Consider the following 17,693-nt stretch of genomic DNA (forward strand, 5'->3'; position numbering starts at 1 on the left):
ACTTATACTCTAATATTAATAATAGTAATAAAGTAGCTTTTACCTCTAGAGTTAAGAATATTACTAGTAGTAATAAAATAGCTTAGACTTATAAGTATAGCTACTATTACTTTTATAAATAAGAGTATCATACTATAAACTTCTTTTATACTATATTTTAGAGTATAATAGCTTATTATAAGCTATATTAACTTATACTTAGCCTTTTAACTCTCTTACTATTTAGTTTAAAGAGATTTATTACTACGTTACTACTTTTTATAAGGGTAAAGAGCCTCTTATAGCTAGTAAGAATTTTAATAAGAAGTATAACTAAAGACTTACTTTTACTACTATAATAACTAAAGTTCTAGAAGCTTACTTTTAGAAGCTCTATTATAGTATTAAGAAGGCTATTAAGATATAAGTTAGCTTTTTTAACTTTATTCTAGGCTATATTACTTAAAACTATCTTATTAAGACTATTTTAGCTTCTAATAGCCTATTATAAGCTATTTTAAGCTAATATACTTAGTACTTATACTTCTAACTAGAAATATTTAGAGCTTTATTTTAGTCTAAGTTATATAGTTTTTTTTACTATAGTTCTTAAGAGCTAGACCTCTAAAAAAGCTTAGTCTAGTTATTATAGTATTAATAAGTTACGCTCTAAAAACGCTATTAAAACTAAAGTAAAAGTTAAAGCTACTTTATCTACTAAGTAGATTTAAGAAGAAGTTAAAGAGGCTAGTAATAGCTTTAGTACTTCTAAGAAGCTTATAAGTATCTATTTTTTTTTTTAGTCTAATATAGCCTATTATAAGCTATACTAACTCTTTTTAGTATAAGTAGAAGCCTACTTATTTTAGTATTAAGCTATAGCGTACTACTCTAGCTACTTAGATTAAGAAAGTTAAGAATAATTACTAAACTATTACTAAAAAGAGCGCTACTTTATATAAAGGTTAGTATACTAAGCTTATTAAGAACTTTAAGAAGTAAAGAGATACTTTTAGCTCTTAACTAAAGTAATATAGTTACTTTTAGCTTATTATAAAGTATAGTACTAAAGTAACTATAAGTTAGGCTTTAATAAGTTTTTAGAGTTTAGTAGAGGCTAAAAAGTAGTAAATTAACTAAGTATAGCTTAAGAAAGCTTATTATAAGCTATCTTAGACTCTTAAAAAGTAGATATTTTTCTTTCTTAAGATACTTATTAGTATTAAGTTACTCTATAAATAAATATATTAATACTTACTTATAGTTTAACTTAGTAATTTTTTCTTTTTTTTAATTTTTTACTTATAAGTAGTATAAGAAGGTAAGATAGATTATAATAAGCTATAATAGGCTCTTTTAGCTTCTACTAGTATTTAATAAAAGATATCTACTTATTTTAGTTTAGAGCGCTGTTAAATACTCTAAAAACTTTTTATTAAGAGAAAAAAGTAAAGGTATACTCTAGTTTATACTAAAATAGTCTATTATAGCTTAATACTATCTTCTTTCTTTATAAGGCTGTTCTTAGCCTTACTTAAGTAGTACTAGCTTTTTTAGCTTTTATTATTATTATATTCTCTTATTATTCTAGAATTTCTATAGTATATTTACTAAAATATTTACTTCTTTCTCTTAAGAGTTCTTATTTTTAAAGTAACTAACTTATTTAATAAAATATTTCTATTAGTTATTCTTATTATATTTTTAGTTAATAATCTACTCTAATTTATAAATATTATTACTATATTTATATAAAGTATCTTAATCTAGTATACTTAAATATAGTATAGTCTCTTCTAAGCTATATAGCTCTAGTAGAGATATATAAAATACTAAGTAAACGCTTTTTAGTCTAAGTAGGTTTATATAAAAAGTTATAAACTCTATTTTCTCTATAATAGTACTTAGGCTAAGAAACTTCTAATTAAGCTTTTTCTTAAGTCTTATTATCTAAATATAGTAATTAAAGACTAGTATTTAATCTCTTACTTTAAAGGGTACTAGTATATATTATTTATTTATATACTTCTTTTAGTAAGTATTTACTACTTTAATTTTACTATAATACTTTTACTAGAGTTTAATAACTTACGCTACTAAAGTAGCTCTTATAAAGCTTTTCTCTTTTTCTTAGAAGTATATTAGGCTAGTCTGCGCTATAAAAGTATATACTATAGTAAAACTAGAAAGGTGTAACCTTAGTAGTAGAGTATATACTATTATTATACGCGTACTCTCTTAATAATATCTAGATTACTTAATTATTTTATTTTAAAGAGTAGTAGTACTATAAGTATAACTTAAGTATCTAGTTTTATCTCTTAGTCTATTTATCTATTTAGAAATAGAACGCTAAAGTAAGTACTTTTTTTAAATTAAAGTAGTATAAAAATATATCTTAGTACTTTATATTTATTAGAAAGCTTTTATCTAAAATAATACGCTTAGAAATATTATATAATTATATTACTTTACGTATCTAGGTCTATACTAAGTTAGTACTATCTTAGTTAGCCTATACTAGTACATAATAAGCTATTTTAGTTAGTTAGTCTATAATTACTAGTATTATATTATAGACTATACTAGACACCTTACTTAGAAGTAGTTTTATAATAAAATCTATTATTATGTTTTTTTAAAGTTATTCTAGTATAAAGAGAAATTAAAGTAGTCTATAAAGCTAGTACCTTATAGGTATAGATTTTTTATAGATTAGATAATTCTTATAATATTATTCTACGTCTTTTCTTATACTTTTCTAGGTATAGTATTATACTAGCTTCTCTAGAGTTTATCTAGTACTAAAATAGCTTACTAGAAGATTATTATAGCTTTCTTAGATTACCTATACTTTTTCTTTTATTATTATAGGCCTCTTTACTTTATAATAGCTAATTTAGGCCTATTTTAAGCTTTAATTCTCTTTATTAAGTTTTTCTAAATCTAAAGTATCTAAGAAGTTATAATTTATCTTACTATATATTTTTATATTAGTTAGATTAATAGTTTAGTTCTTATTAGTAATTCTAAACTCTTCTAAGGCTTTTAAGAGTTTATTTTATTTACTAGAGTAAGTTCTTACGTAAGTAGATATAGTAGCTACTAAGAAGAGAGTAGTATTACTTTATATAAAAATCTTTTTTATTAGCTTTATAAAAGCTTTATTATATTTCTAAGCTAGCTTTTAAGCTTTTATTATATAATTTAGCTTTTCTAAAGAGCTATTAGTAGAGTTAATTACTTTTAAATAGTACATTATAGTAAAGTTAAAGCCTAAGAGTACTAAGTAGAACTATACTTAGTAGTAGTTAAGTATTTTAGTCTCTATAAACTACTTTAAGTTTTAATAGTCTATAAAAAGCTTAAAGTATACTTTTTTTAAGTATTAGCGCTAATATTCTAAGCTCTTTACTATAGTAAGTAGTTCTTAGTTATATATATTATAGTTATACTTTACTACTACTAACTTATATAAAAAGAAGTTAATAAAGTACTATTAGCTTTTTTTTAGACTTTTTTAGTATATATTAGCTTAAAATACTTATAATTACGCTATCTAAAGCGTTTACTTCTACTTTAGTCTTTCTATTCTATTTAAAATAAAATAGAATTAGAATATTTAGAAAAGAATTTTTTAGTTTTTAAAAGACTTACTTTACTTCTTTATTTAGTTTAATTTTTTAGCTTTCTTCTCTCTTTTATACGCAGCTATCTTTAGCTACTTCTAGACTTTTTTAAGTTAGTTTAGTAAGTAGTAGTACTAAATAAAAAAAATTAGTAATAAACTACTAGTAATAGTTTATAAAACCTATAAATATATAAATTTTATATACTATATATAGCTTTAGCTACTCTAAGATTATTTTAACCTTATCTTAATTAACTTTAATTTTATTAGGCGTTACTATATAACCTAAGTACTTAGTATACTATATATACTACTTATACTTTAGAAGCTTAAGAAATAAATTATATTTATATAACTTATATAATACTTTTTTTATATATTCTTTATATTCTTCTTTTATATTAGAGAAGATTAAAATATTATTTAAGTAAATAATATAAAATATATTAACTAGTCTTACTAAGATTTAGTAAATATAGGCTTAGAACTATACTAGAGTATTTATAAGGCTAAAAAGTATTATAATATACTTAAAACTACTATACTTTATATAGAAAGTAGTTTTCTATTTATTACTTTTTTAGATATATACTTTATAGTACGCTTCTTTTATATCTAGCTTAGTATAGTACTTAGTACTAGCTAGTCTCTTTAGAGACTTAGTAATAAAAAGTAAAAAGTACTTATTTTTTATAGTAACTTTATTTAAGCTTTAGTAGTTAACGTATAGCTATATACTACTATTTTTTTTTAGTAAAGAGAATAAGCGCTCTTACTAGAGACTTACTATACTTTATCTAGCTACGCGCTAAGTATTTCTCTAAATACTTATATAATAACTTAAGCTTTATTTTAGAGAGGTTATATAATAGTATATAAAGCGCTATAGCTTTAAATAGTAAATTAATAGCTAGGTTTTATAGTCTATAACTTATAAGAGCTTTTAAATCATCTTCTAAGCTAAGTTCTATAAACTTAGTATATTATAGAGATAACTCTACTTTACTAGCTTTTTCTAGGCTAGTCTAGAGTACTAAAGTAATAAAATAGCTATATATATCTAACGTAGAGTTACGTATTATCTTTTTAAACTTTTTAGCCTTTTCTAATATAATTTTCTAAAAAAAAGCTTTATTTTTATTTTTCTATTTTTTAAAGATTAGCTTTTACTCTAAAAAGTTAAACTTAGAGTTATATATATTTATCTAAGATAGACTTAAGTATACTTTATACTTTAAGATTTTAGCTATAATAAATAGTATATTATAAACTTCTACTTTCTTATAAAAGTCTTTAATACTTATAGTAACTATAGTAGTTCTATAGACTTTTAGCTTTTTACTATTTACTTTCTCTACTAATAGCTTTAGTAAAAGTTAAATAGTAAAATTATACTCTTTAGTAGTTACTACTAAAAAAAAGTTTAATTATAAGTCTAAGTTAATTAACGCCTTTATTAGCTTTAATTACTTAATTATAACTTATACTATTATTATCTAAATTAGTTTAGAGTATATTATATTATAGAAGAGTTCTAAGTTTTTAGCTATAAAGTTAAGTATAATATAAGTAGAGAGAAAGAACTCTAGCTTTTTTATCTAGTATCTTTTTCTACTTTAGAAACCTTAAAGTCTTTAAATTTCTTTTTACTCTTTAAGTATTCTTTCTAAAAGTATTTAGACTTATTATAGCTCTAATAGACTTTATTAAAGTTCTTTAAACTAGTTTAGTCTTTTTTTAAAAGTTTTATATTAAAATAGTCTAAATTAGATATTTTAGCTTTTTTTTAAGTTTATAAAGACTTAGAATATAAGTTATAAAATAGCTTATTATATTTATACTTTAATTCTACTAACTACTATAGAAATAGTAGTATTTCTTCTAATAAGTAAGAGAACGTTACTATATAGCTTAATTTACTCTAGTAGTATTTAGCTAAAGTATTTAGTTTAGATACTATAGAATACTTTATTAGATCTCTAAGTATAAGTTCTTTTTAAATCTCTAGAAAAAAGGCGCTTAAAAAGTCTATTAAATATTATTTTTTTAAGTAGTTCTCTAACTTACTTTAAAAAGTATTTAACTTAAATAGTAAGATATTTAGGTCTTAGTTATAGCGCTAAGAAGTATATTTTAACTTATTATAGACTTAAAAGTATTATAGTAACTTAAAGCTAAGTATATTAAGTATTACTACTTTAAGCTAGTTCTAAGTTAGTATCTATATAGTAGTTTCTCTTATATAATTCTAGGTATAGATATTCTAAGTTACGTAAGTAGTTTTATTAAAAAACTTTACTATAAAGTTAACTTTATATAAGTTAGTATAAAAAGTATTTAGTACTCTTTAAAATATAGCTTTATAATTATATATCTAATAGTTATACTATAATTAGTTACGTATTATAAATCTTTTAGGGTCTTTTAAGCGTAGTACACTTAAATTTACTTAGCTTTTAGACTTTTTTATAAAAGTAAAGTAAATAAAGTTCTCTTCTAGCGCTATCTAGTTACTAGTAAGGACTATATCTCTTAGAGCGTAGAAACGCGCTAACTCTTAGTAGTTTTATTCTAACTTAGCTTAGTTTCTTAGCTCTTTAAGCTTCTAAGTTATTAAAAATTATTTTTTATTCTATTTAACTATTATAGTTTATAGTAAGCTTATAGTAGGTATAAGTAACTACTTTAGTATAGTAAGGTCTTTAAAGGTTCTAATAGGTACAGAACTATCTATAAAGAGCTATACTTAGTCTAGCTACTTCTTACTAAGTTATATTACTATTTTAAAGAATAAGAGAGTAAGTTTATCTATACTATAGTCTATTACGCGTAACCTATTAGTTATAAACCTTACTATACGTTAAGTGCTACTAGAAGAGCCTAAGTAAGAGCTTATTATAATAGATTAATATATGTAAGAGTATTATAAAAAGAGTAATTTAAATATTAAGCTATTATTATTATAATACTAAATATACACTTGTTCTAGAGAGTAATAATAGTATTATTAGGTATTAACTAGAGATAAATTGCTATTAAGCTATAATAGTAAGGGAAGGCTATATTTAAGTCTATTCTAGTATATTATAAGCTAGAACGCACTAAAAGAGTCTAGTTCCTAACAACTATATATAAAAAAATAATAAGAGATTAAAACTTATACTCTTATAAAGTAAGTACTAGAACTACTTAAAAAGATTTTACTTAAGCTACTAATATAGATAAGTATTATAAAGAGTATAGTAATTACTTTTACTTTTAAGCTTATAATAGTACTTAATTAGCTAAGTTAGATTCTTAAGATAACGCTTAATATATATAGTATAAAAAATAAGTAAAAAGTAACTAAAATTAAGTTAGGCTAGATTACTCTTAGTTAATTAAGTAAATAATAAAGTCTTAGTATTTTTCTTAGAGTAACTAGTTAAAAGAGTAAAAAGAGTTAATAGAGCTACTATATAAAGAAGATTTTAGCTACTTTTATAAGAAATACTACTTTAACTAGTTTTATAAGTAGTATAAGAGTAAGTAGCTAAATAATAAAAACTAAAAGTAAAAATTTTTTAATTAGAACTAAAGCTTTTTAAAAGATAAAATTCTACTTTAGAGTAAGCTTAATAAGTAGAGTAATAACTAAAGTAAGAGCTATAAAGAGCTTACTAATTATTATTAGATAAGATCTTAAACTAAAAAAATAGATTAGTAAAAGAGAAAAATAAGTAAAAAGAGAATAGGACTTATAAGATTAGGTTAGAGTTAATTACTACTTATTGGAAATAAAGTAATATATTAGATAAGAGTATTATTAAGTAAGTAGCCTAAAAAAGAGATAGTTAGCTTATATATTAATAGCGCGCACTAATTAAAATAGTAAGTAAGATTAAAGTCTAGTAGAATCTTTATACTATATTTAGAGATTATAGTATTAAGCGTTTACTTAACCTAAAATAAGTAATAAATAACAATAATACGCGCTTAAGATAATAACTTAGGTTATTTAGAAAGTAATATTAAGTATTTAATAAGTTAGAGATTTCTAATTAAGTAGATTTTATAACTAAGCTATAAAACTTAAAAGGTATATTAGAATAGTATATAAAAATAGAGTTAATTACGTATAAGTTACGTTAAGATTAAGTAATTAATCTTTAGGTATATAGACTTTTTAGTGCTAATTAAGCCTAAAAGCAGCTATCTAATTAATAGTCTTAATACACACTAATTTAATCTAGTCTTCTTACTCTAATATATAGTTATAGCTAAGAGTATAAGAACTAATAAGTAAAATAAATACTTCTAAGACGTTTATAAGAGTTAATTTAAAGACTAGCTAAAGTTTATTTATATTATTATCTATAAACTAAAATAAGTATAACGTAGTAAATAATTAATTTAGCAACTTAGATAGCTTAGAAGGTAATAATAAAGAAATCTAGTAGGCGCGTAACTAATATAGTTACCTTAGATAATAGAACTACTAAGCTATAGGTATTTATAGCTACTTAGTAGTAACTATAATTATAATTATAATTATAATAGTACTAGTACTTACTTTTATAATAAAGTAATTACTATAATATACTTAATAATACTACTTAGTCTCTAGGTAGTGTTAGTAATAGCTATAATAATAAGTATATTCTGTTGCATTATAACTATATAGCACCTTATTATACAAAAGTAAAAAGTTAGTATTTTAATACTAGCTTTAGGCTTAGCTGCTTAAAATTTCCTTAATACTACTATAATACTATATAATAACGCGATAACGTAATAATATATAATATAGAAACACTATAGGCCCTGTCTCTAAGACTTAAGAGAGATATAGGAGATTCTAGTATCTATTATATAACTATAAGTAGTTAGAACTTTACTATATAATTATTATAAATATAAATATAAATACCTATAAGTTTTTCTATTGTAGCTATATAACTTAATACTGTTATTCTATATAGTATTATTTTAAGAGCTTAATATATAAAGTAACTATTTACTATATTATACTTTATAATCTACTATTATATAATATTATATTTTATTATTAATAGTTCTATTTTTATAAATAATATTCTTTATATTTAACTATAAATAAATACTTCTTACTTATTTATTTTTTATATAAAGCTACTTAAATCCTACTTATTAATATAAGTATACTTTATAATAGATTTCTTTATTTTACCTATATAAAAAGCTTATAATAAAATTAGCTTATAATAACTAAGTTAGTATTTTCTTTATATTATTACTATATCTATACTAATCTATTAAGAAGCTAAATATATTAAAGTAAAAAAATTTATATTACCTTAGATCTAAAAGATATAACTCTAAAAGTTATCTTTAAATAACCTAGAGTTAGTCTTTAGAGAATAAGTAAGTGCGATAAGAGAGTTAATATAATAGTATAATTAGTAGATTAGTATAATACTATAAAGAGTTTTATAAAAATAAAGTATAATCTTAGAATTAAATACTAAAGTTCTATATAAAGCTAAGTAAAATATACTTAGCTATAGAGGTTTAGTGTCTATACTATATACTAATAAGTATTACGCTTAGTACTAAGCGTATAACTACTTATTACTAAGTAATATAGTATTAGGCTTAGTAAATAGCTAACTAGTCTTTCTTACTACTAAGTACCTACTCTTAGTCTAGCGTATACTTACTTACTACTAAGTAGTTATATAATAATAGTATAGTTACTATACTATTATTCTTAAATTATACTACTTAACTCTCTAAAGTTTTTACGCTTACTTTTGTCTCTTCTTAAGTATAACTTATAATAATAACTTTTTAAAGTATACTACTATATTTAATACTACTCTAAATTATCTACTTACTTTTCTACCTTATTATTAGGGTTTAACTTTAAATACCTTAATATATTATTAAAAGTTCTTTTATATACTAAAAAACTTTTAGTAGTTTATATTAAATTTCTATATTAAAAATTTTTTATTATACTACTATATTATAGTATATAATACTTATAGGTTTTTATAATATATACTACTACTTCTACTATTAGTAAATATAGTATAACTTAATATTTTTATCTATATATAACATTAAATTTATATTAATTAAGGTAATAGTTATTAATATGTAATAGTATTACTTTATATTTTTTAACCTATTTTATATAGATATATATCTAGATATAGTTAAAGTTATATAAAGAGATATATAAGCAGATCTAAAGGTAATATTAAAAAATAGGGGTTAACACTTAGCACTACACCCTTAGAGTATCTCTATTTTCAGCATACTTTATATAGGATGCTGGCGGCTGCAGCGCTGCTACAGCCTTATCGACGCTGCTAAACCTACGGACATCTAGAAAGATTGCTTTCTGTACGCGAAGGCACGGGTGAAAAGACCAAGCTTGTCTGCTGGCGGAAGGGTGCATCTGAAAGGAAGCAGCGTCGACTACGAAGTGCATCGAGAGAATTACAGATCGCTCATCGGATTGCGGTCACCGCACTCGACGCGTATAATGGGTCCTGCATTTGATGCCTACATCCCCAAGATACTCGATCATGACTGGCTACCAGAGCGGATCAAGTCTTATTCGATCGCTAGGCAAGTGGGGAAAAGATATATCTGGAAGACATTGATATCTTAAGGAACGTGTGTAGACTGACAGGGATTGTGCTCGGTACGATCTATAGTGCTTGCTCAATAGCACTTTTAGCACAAGCAACGGTTGACCAAACTCCATCGCCTGGCGATGAAGCAGGGTCTTCTGGAACACGGCGGTTGGATAGGCTTACTGCTTGAGCTTGTTACTAGCATGGAACACCCACAGCCGCTAGACAAACAGCCAACCGCGGGATTACTGCATAAGAAGTTGAACGTTAGACAAGAAGGCGTGTTTGACAAGATCCATGTAAGGACTTCTGATGTCATGGCCGTCCAATCGAATTGGCCTCTTGCGGTCTCGGAATTTTTTCAGCGCCCATCTTCAAATGCAATAAGCAGTCTGATTCATCACGTCGGCATTGTACGGATACTAGACATTCCCACCGATCCAAACGGGTACGTTAGATCACCTCGACACGTAGCTATCAGCACTGAGCTCGTTCTCAACCGTGAACCGGAATTCGAACGCCTTTGTCGAGATATTCCTCCCGAGTACCTTTCTGACCTCCGTATTGACGCCGAACCCCACTGGCGAAACGACCCGCAGACAATTTGTCTCGCGGCGCGAAACTCTAGAGCACTTGTGGCTACGATCAACATCACAGAAGTTTGGAGAAACTGCTCAAGTGAATTGTTGAATGCAACTGCGATAGTCCTTCGCACGACGTCTCCATAGCACGCTCGGAATGATGGCAAAACGTTGCTGTGAATCAATTCCGCAGATGCGGCAAACGAGGAGCGCCTAGATCTTCCGTCTTCATCGGAGATATGGACAAGATTATGATTGATGTAGCCGACAACGATGCGTGCCGTGTTTACGCTGCGGGTCCCCTATCCTGTCGGAAGCTAGCGATTTGCGAAGGCTGTGTTCTGTGTGCACTACAAGCGACAAGAGCAAAGAGAACAAACGTCAACACGCAAAGTAAAGCCCTTATTGTTGGGTGATACGGAGTAGAACTCGTGAAAATATGTAGAGATATGGATTCAAGCTGTTCACGAGTAGTAAAAGTCTTAGGTCATCTATTGCACTTCATCAGACCATTGCTTTAGGGGGCAAAGTATTTTGTTGAGCAGCAGGGTAGTTCGCGGCCTCTATTCTGTGGCAAATCAATGAGACAACCAACTACAAAGTGGTGGTATAGTAAGGTTTTAATGGATAGTGATAGATAGTAAAGAGCATAGTCGAACTGCACGAGTTAGTATCATGAATAGATAGTACTACAGATAAACTACTACTCAATCATTACAGTACATAGCCTGGCTATACCGTAAAGGCTGAATGATTTCAAACTTCAGAGAGTAGTATCAAAGCCAGTCCTAGCATTCAGTCTGCTCTAGATTGGTTTCATCTACTGCAATAGATGTGCAAACTTAGTTTTCACGTACGAAGTCAACCGTTGGGCTTATGGGAACTATCTCGACAAGATAGCTATCCGGATCTCCTACAAACGCTAATTCTGCACAAGCGTCCTACAGCACGCTTTCTTGTCCCTGACAAGCTGGTTCGCATCCCAAGAACGATGCACCGACCTCTGAGGCATCAGCTGTACTGGCTTCTTTGACATTGTTAACGTTATGGCTTCTTAATCGATCCATAGCCGCATCCATGTCGGCAACAGTGATACAACGCTTGACGGATCACGAATTGAGACCATAGCTAGTCGCTGCCGTGGTTCCTTTCGCATTCTGTAAGGATCGTGAATGAGCCCAAGACTTTAGCGTGGGTTTCGTAGTATTGAGTCATACCTTTGCTAGGACAAGTTCCAACACGCCCTCCCGTGCGAGGACAGGAACGCTCGGGTCTGCTGAGTCCGCATATCCAAGAAGTACAATTGTAACAGTTTCCAGATCCATGCGAGATAGTTCCTTCATTCCAAATATGTCGGAGTAGAAACTGATAGATCTGTCGAGATCTGCCACTCGCAAGCATTCAGTTCTGGTACCCACCAAACACGATATGCACGAATGGACACCTGCAAGAAGCTCGGATAACATGACTTCAGATCGCTAGACTAGGTGTGTTAGCGCCGGCAAGAGGTTCACTCCACTCTCGTTCAAAGCTCTCACTCCGCTTCAGTCAGCTCCTAGATTAGGAATCTATGAGAGTCATATTCTTTATCCTTAAGCTTGTAATGTTCTCATTCTCTTGTACATATTGATAGCCCAAATCTTGTTCTCACTATCGAAAGGGCGTCCGCATTAAGTTTCTCGCGATGAATGTTCAGGCCATCATATACTTGGAACATCCGGTCGGCAATAGAAGATTAGTCGCCCTGTAACAACAACAAGCAATCGCTTTGTCAGAGGCGCAAGGCCTGGTGTAACTGGACGGGAAAGACTAGTGGATTTTTGCGCGAAAGCATCGTATCCCTTCGTTTAGCATCAGTACTGCAGTAAGGATTGGTGAACCGTAGTGTCTAGCGTAAGCAGAGCTCAAGCCATGATGAAGGCCTTGACTAGCAATTCTATTTCAAGGTGACTCAGCCACGGATTGCGATATCAGAAGGTTACAGTGGGGTCGTAAGCATTATTCATTTTTATGTTTCATGTCGTAACTTTTGTGTCGGAGGAGACGCAGCCAGATGAAAAGTTCTATACCTCCTTCTTGGGAACACCGCCAGGCAGAGTCTGTACCTTGTCCTGGAACAGCTTCTCTGCGCCTTGCCAGACTGGCGTGGTCGATCGGTCCTTGAGGGCCATCAGGCTGGGCAGCAGAGCATTGCTGAAAGCCTCTGATGATTCGCGGGGTAGGGCAGACGGAAGGTGGTCGATGGAGATGACGGACAGCTTGGGACCATTACCCTCGACCGAGACGTCGACTGTGGGCTTGTCAAAGGTAGTGTTGATGTCGTAGATGGGGATGGGGTTGTGGGGGTTGGTGGTGTCACATGAGACATCACAGACAACGCTGAGTCTGCGGTCTGGCGATTTGAGGCTCTCCTTGTTGACAAAGGGGGGAATGGGCTTGGAGAGGTAGATGCAGTTGACGAAGATGTCCGAATCGACGATCTCTGGGTAGGGACCGTCACGCTCCTTGGTCTCAGCCAGATCCCACTTCTTAATCTCGGGGCAGCCAATCTTCTCGAGCAAGTCGACAGCACCAGAGCCACATCGTCCAAGGGCGCCTAGTACCAGACTAGTGGGCTTGTGACCAGCAACCTTCTCGCCAGCTGCGACATCCTCCTTCAGCTGAGTGATCAACTCGCTCTCGTTGTTGTAGTATCCGCGGCCTTCAGTGAATGTTTCGAGACCTGGCAGAGGTTCGCCGTTGGGGTGGGTGAGCTGCCATGCCCATGTCTGACAGAAGTTAGTATGGGGGGATAGCGTCGTTCTTTCCCAGACGTACCTTGATGGCAAGAGCGGCTCCAACGAAACCGGCGTGGTAGCCAAAGGCAGCAACGCGTCTGCCTGACTCATCCTGCAAAAACTCGAGGTCATACAGGGTGCCTCCTCCGCGGGGGAACCTGGCCAAGACCTTCTCCCAGCCGCCCTGCTGCTTGTAGCAGTGTGCAAAGTGTACAAAAGTTTGCTCGAGAGGAAACTCGTCCTCAGGCAGTTCCTTCAGGCCGATGATGATGCGGTTGTCCTTGGGCGCGTTCTTGTATGCGCCCTCCTCAATGAGGGTTGCGCCTGCCTGTTCGAACTCCTCGTCCTTGAAGATGCGGGCATAGTTGGGGTCTTTGGGTGAGCGCTCGACAAGCACGGGGTAGCCAGCATCGAGCAGCTTCTTGGCGGTGGTGGGAGTGAGGCTGCGGGCATTGGTGAGTAATGTACATGCGCGGAGTTTATGTGTATACCTACCACGAGCGATGCTCGAGAGGTTTGGCCTCTGCGCGGGCATGGAGTGTGGGGAAGGACATTGTGTGCAACGGGCAATTGGAAGCGTGTCTTGTCGGTTCAGAACAGAAAGAGAAATCAAGATAGATATTTGTTTGCTTCTTCCTGTGCTGGAGAGTCTAACGGAGATCGGAGTACTGACAATGGTCGGCGCGGACTGAAGCAGCCCACGATGACTCCATGGCCAATTTGGCCGGAGGCTCCAGAATCGAGCTCCGAGAACGGCGCTACTGCAGGGCTGCTGCCGTTGATGCTAGCCATTCAGCGGCGGCGCGATGACATAGCCAGATGTGAGCCGTCTGGGTCTTGGGTAAAGTGCAGCAGCAGGACATGAGTGGGGGCACGTGCATTGCTCCATGGACGCTGGGCCGACATTGGAAGCTAGGTAGGATTCTCTGCCGGCGTTGAAAATGACCTGCTGCTACACGACGTCCATGCTTTTCTCTCGCCCATCTCACCTCGGGAGCGCTATGCTTCACGCTGAGAAAAGCTCGCTGTGCCTGTGCCTGTGCCGTCCTCCATAGCCGCCTGCTGCTGTTCCATAGCACGGCCATCACCCTCACTCCGATTCGCTGCCTTGTCTGTCGCACAGCATGGCTTCACATTCGCGCGACTCCTCAAATGCGAGTGCCCGCCACGCCCACGCTCCTTCGACGCCCAGCCAGCTTCGCCAGGCCCATGTGCCCTCGGACAGGTCCAGCTCGCCCGAGGAAACCATGCATCCCCGCCGCTACTACGACGACGACGAGCCCCAGCCCTCCAGCAGCCACGCCCCCCACGACCTCGACTTCTCCGCCCAAGGCATCCAGCCTTCGACAGATGCCACGTCAATCCACTCAACCCACGAGAATGTCGCTGCCCCGGGCGGCATCATCGAGATCGACCTCGAGCCCACGGCGCGCACCCGGCTGCTGAACCAGCAGAACTTGGAAGGCTTCAACCGGGGTGATGCAAGGCCCTCGGCGCATCGCAACTACGGCAGCTTTGCGGGCAGCGTACACTCGGAACAGAGCTTCGGTGGCGCCTTCCCGGGTATACAGGAGACGCCAGAGGACAGTGAGCCAGACGAGGCGCATGCGCTGCTCGGCGACGCCTTTGCCGACGGCGTCCTGAACAAGAAGAATGGGCAGAAGATGAGCACAACGCGGTGGCTCGCCGAGCGCCATGGTATCAAGGACAAGCGCATGATGTACCTCAAGTACTACATCCCCGTCCTCAACTGGACGCAGCAGTACAAGTGGCGCTACTTCAAGGGCGATCTTGTCGCCGCCATCACCATGGCCTCCTTCTACATTCCCATGGCGCTCTCGTACGCCTCGAACCTCGCCCACTTGCCGCCCGTCCATGGCCTCTACAGCTTCGCCCTGAATCCCCTCATATACGCTGTCCTAGGTACCTGCCCACAGATGATTGTAGGTCCTGAAGCGCCTGGCTCGCTTCTGATTGGCGAAATCGTGCGTGAAAACATCAAGAAGGGAACCACCGGCGACAACGACGGCAGGCGCAATGCTGAGATTGCTGGCATTGTGACGTGCATGGCTGGTGCTTTCATTCTCATCGCAGGCTTCTTCAGACTTGGCTTCCTGGACAACGTTTTGAGCAGGCCCTTTCTGCGAGGCTTCATCAGCGCTATTGGTGTTGTCATCTTCGTGGATCAGCTCATTCCTCAAATGGGGCTCGCCAGACTGGCTGCTGACCAGGTGTCGCACGGTAGCTGCGTGGACAAGGTTGTTTTCCTCTTCCGCAATATCGGTCGTGCACATGGGCTCACGTGTGCCATTTCCTTTACGGCCTTTTTCATCATCATGTTCTTCAGGTGCGTTCTAAAGTGCCGTCTTTATTCTACCTCGACTGATAAATGTGCAGAGAGTTCAAGAAGCGTTTGCAGCCACGATACCCAAATGTCGCATATATTCCCGATCGTTTCGTAGTTGTCGTACTATCTGCTCTGCTTACCTGGAGATACCGTCTAGACCAACAGGGGCTCGCCGTTCTTGGAGACGTAAACTCAAGCGCCAAGATATTTTCCATTCACTTTCCCTTTGAGACGTCGCATCTCAAATACGTATCAGACGCCATTAACACCGCATTGATCATTGCTATGCTTGGTTTCTTCGAGTCCTCGGTTGCCGCCAAGTCTTTGGGTAGTGGTGACCTGAACAAGGATGGTGTTCAGATGCCCCTGAGTGCGAACCGGGAGCTCATCGCCCTGGGAACAGCAAACATCACTGGCGGATTGTTCATGGCACTCCCGGCCTTCGGTGGCTATGGTCGTTCCAAGGTCAACGCATCCACGGGTGGGTTGACTCCCATGAGCTCAGTGCTGCTGTCAATCATCACTATCCTATGCACTGTATTCATGCTACCATACTTCTACTACCTGCCCAAAGGCGTTCTTTGCGCCATGGTCTCCGTTGTAGCATATTCGCTTGTCGAAGAAGCACCGCACGATGTCAAGTTCTTCCTCAAGATTCGAGGCTGGTCGGAGCTCATCCTTATGGGCCTTATCTTCTTCATTACCATCATCTGGGACCTGAAGCGGGGTATCGGGGTGGGTATTGGTCTTTCCATCTTACGCTTGATACGTCATTCAGTCCGTCCGCGCATCCAAATCTTGGGTCGTGTGCCCGGAACTACGAACCAATTTTCTAATGCCGAAAATCACTCAGGAGATGTTGAGTTCATCGAAGGGTGTCTTATCGTCAAGATACCAGAACCCCTGACCTTCGCCAACACAGGAAATCTCAAGACCCGTCTCCGCCGCCTCGAGGACCACGGTACTGACAAGGCGCATCCTGCTCTCCCCCGTGTTCGCCGCGCGGAGCACAACAAGAACATCATCTTCGATGTACATGGCGTCACATCGCTCGACGGTGCTGGAGCTCAGGTCCTGGCTGAGATTGTCGAGTCATACAGAAGCAGGGAAGTCAGAGTCTTCTTCTGTAGAGTTCCAAAAGAGTCTAGTCCAGTCTATCAGCTGTTCGACAAGAGCGGTATTGTTGAGATGTGCGGCGGTCCAAGACATTTTGTACAGAGCGTTGAGGAGGCACTTCGCATGACGGAACTAGAGCGATTGACCGAGGAATTTGCCAGCTCCGCAGAAGGGTCGAGAGCTGCATCCAGCCGAGCTTGAGTCTTCCGATGCATTTGTCTTTTATCCTATGAGCGATGGGAATGCGCGTGTTAGCACTGCATCTGACGGTATGGGCGTATTGCATTAGCGATTTGCTACGATTAGACTTTGTGTATGTTATTTGAGCATGATTTGGCGTTCTTGTATAGTTATGACTCTTGGTGTCAATTATGAAAAGCATGTCTATCCAAGTACCATCGTCGCTAGTTCCCGCTATATTCGACACACCTCAGGCGTCCCAAACAATCAGAAAGCATAGCAACTTTGCCGAACATCGCTCCGAACACGGACCGTCGGTATTACATTTATTTCCGTATGTGCAAGCGCTCGGTACGTCGCGCATGCGATCCATTTCTCCGTTCTTAATATCGTGCCTATGTCGCGATGGAGCGAAGTCGACTACTAAGTGCACCCGATATCTTTTCGGAATCATGGCGTTCTCGCCTTACCTTGATC

At 34.9% G+C, this 17,693-nt stretch overlaps 2 protein-coding genes across 2 annotated transcripts; one reads left to right on the forward strand and one right to left on the reverse strand.

Annotated features, from left to right (window-relative positions):
* Positions 1-12,859: 12,859 nt before the first annotated feature.
* GT037_002711 (saccharopine dehydrogenase) lies at positions 12,860-14,365 on the reverse strand (the record flags this gene model as incomplete). Its single annotated transcript, XM_038927758.1, has 4 exons — positions 12,860-13,564; positions 13,614-14,016; positions 14,069-14,155; positions 14,247-14,365. 4 exons carry the CDS (start codon positions 14,363-14,365, stop codon positions 12,860-12,862), a joined length of 1,314 nt encoding a protein of 437 aa, XP_038789036.1.
* Positions 14,366-14,697: 332 nt separating this feature from the next.
* Positions 14,698-17,237, forward strand: GT037_002712 (high affinity sulfate transporter 1; the record flags this gene model as incomplete). The annotated part of the gene is made up of 2 exons (XM_038927759.1): positions 14,698-15,920; positions 15,971-17,237. 2 exons carry the CDS (start codon positions 14,698-14,700, stop codon positions 17,235-17,237), a joined length of 2,490 nt encoding a protein of 829 aa, XP_038789037.1.
* Between the last annotated feature and the right edge of the window lie 456 nt (positions 17,238-17,693).

Source organism: Alternaria burnsii, assembly GCF_013036055.1.
Source record: "Alternaria burnsii strain CBS107.38 chromosome Unknown 746, whole genome shotgun sequence".
NCBI lineage: Eukaryota > Fungi > Ascomycota > Dothideomycetes > Pleosporales > Pleosporaceae > Alternaria > Alternaria burnsii.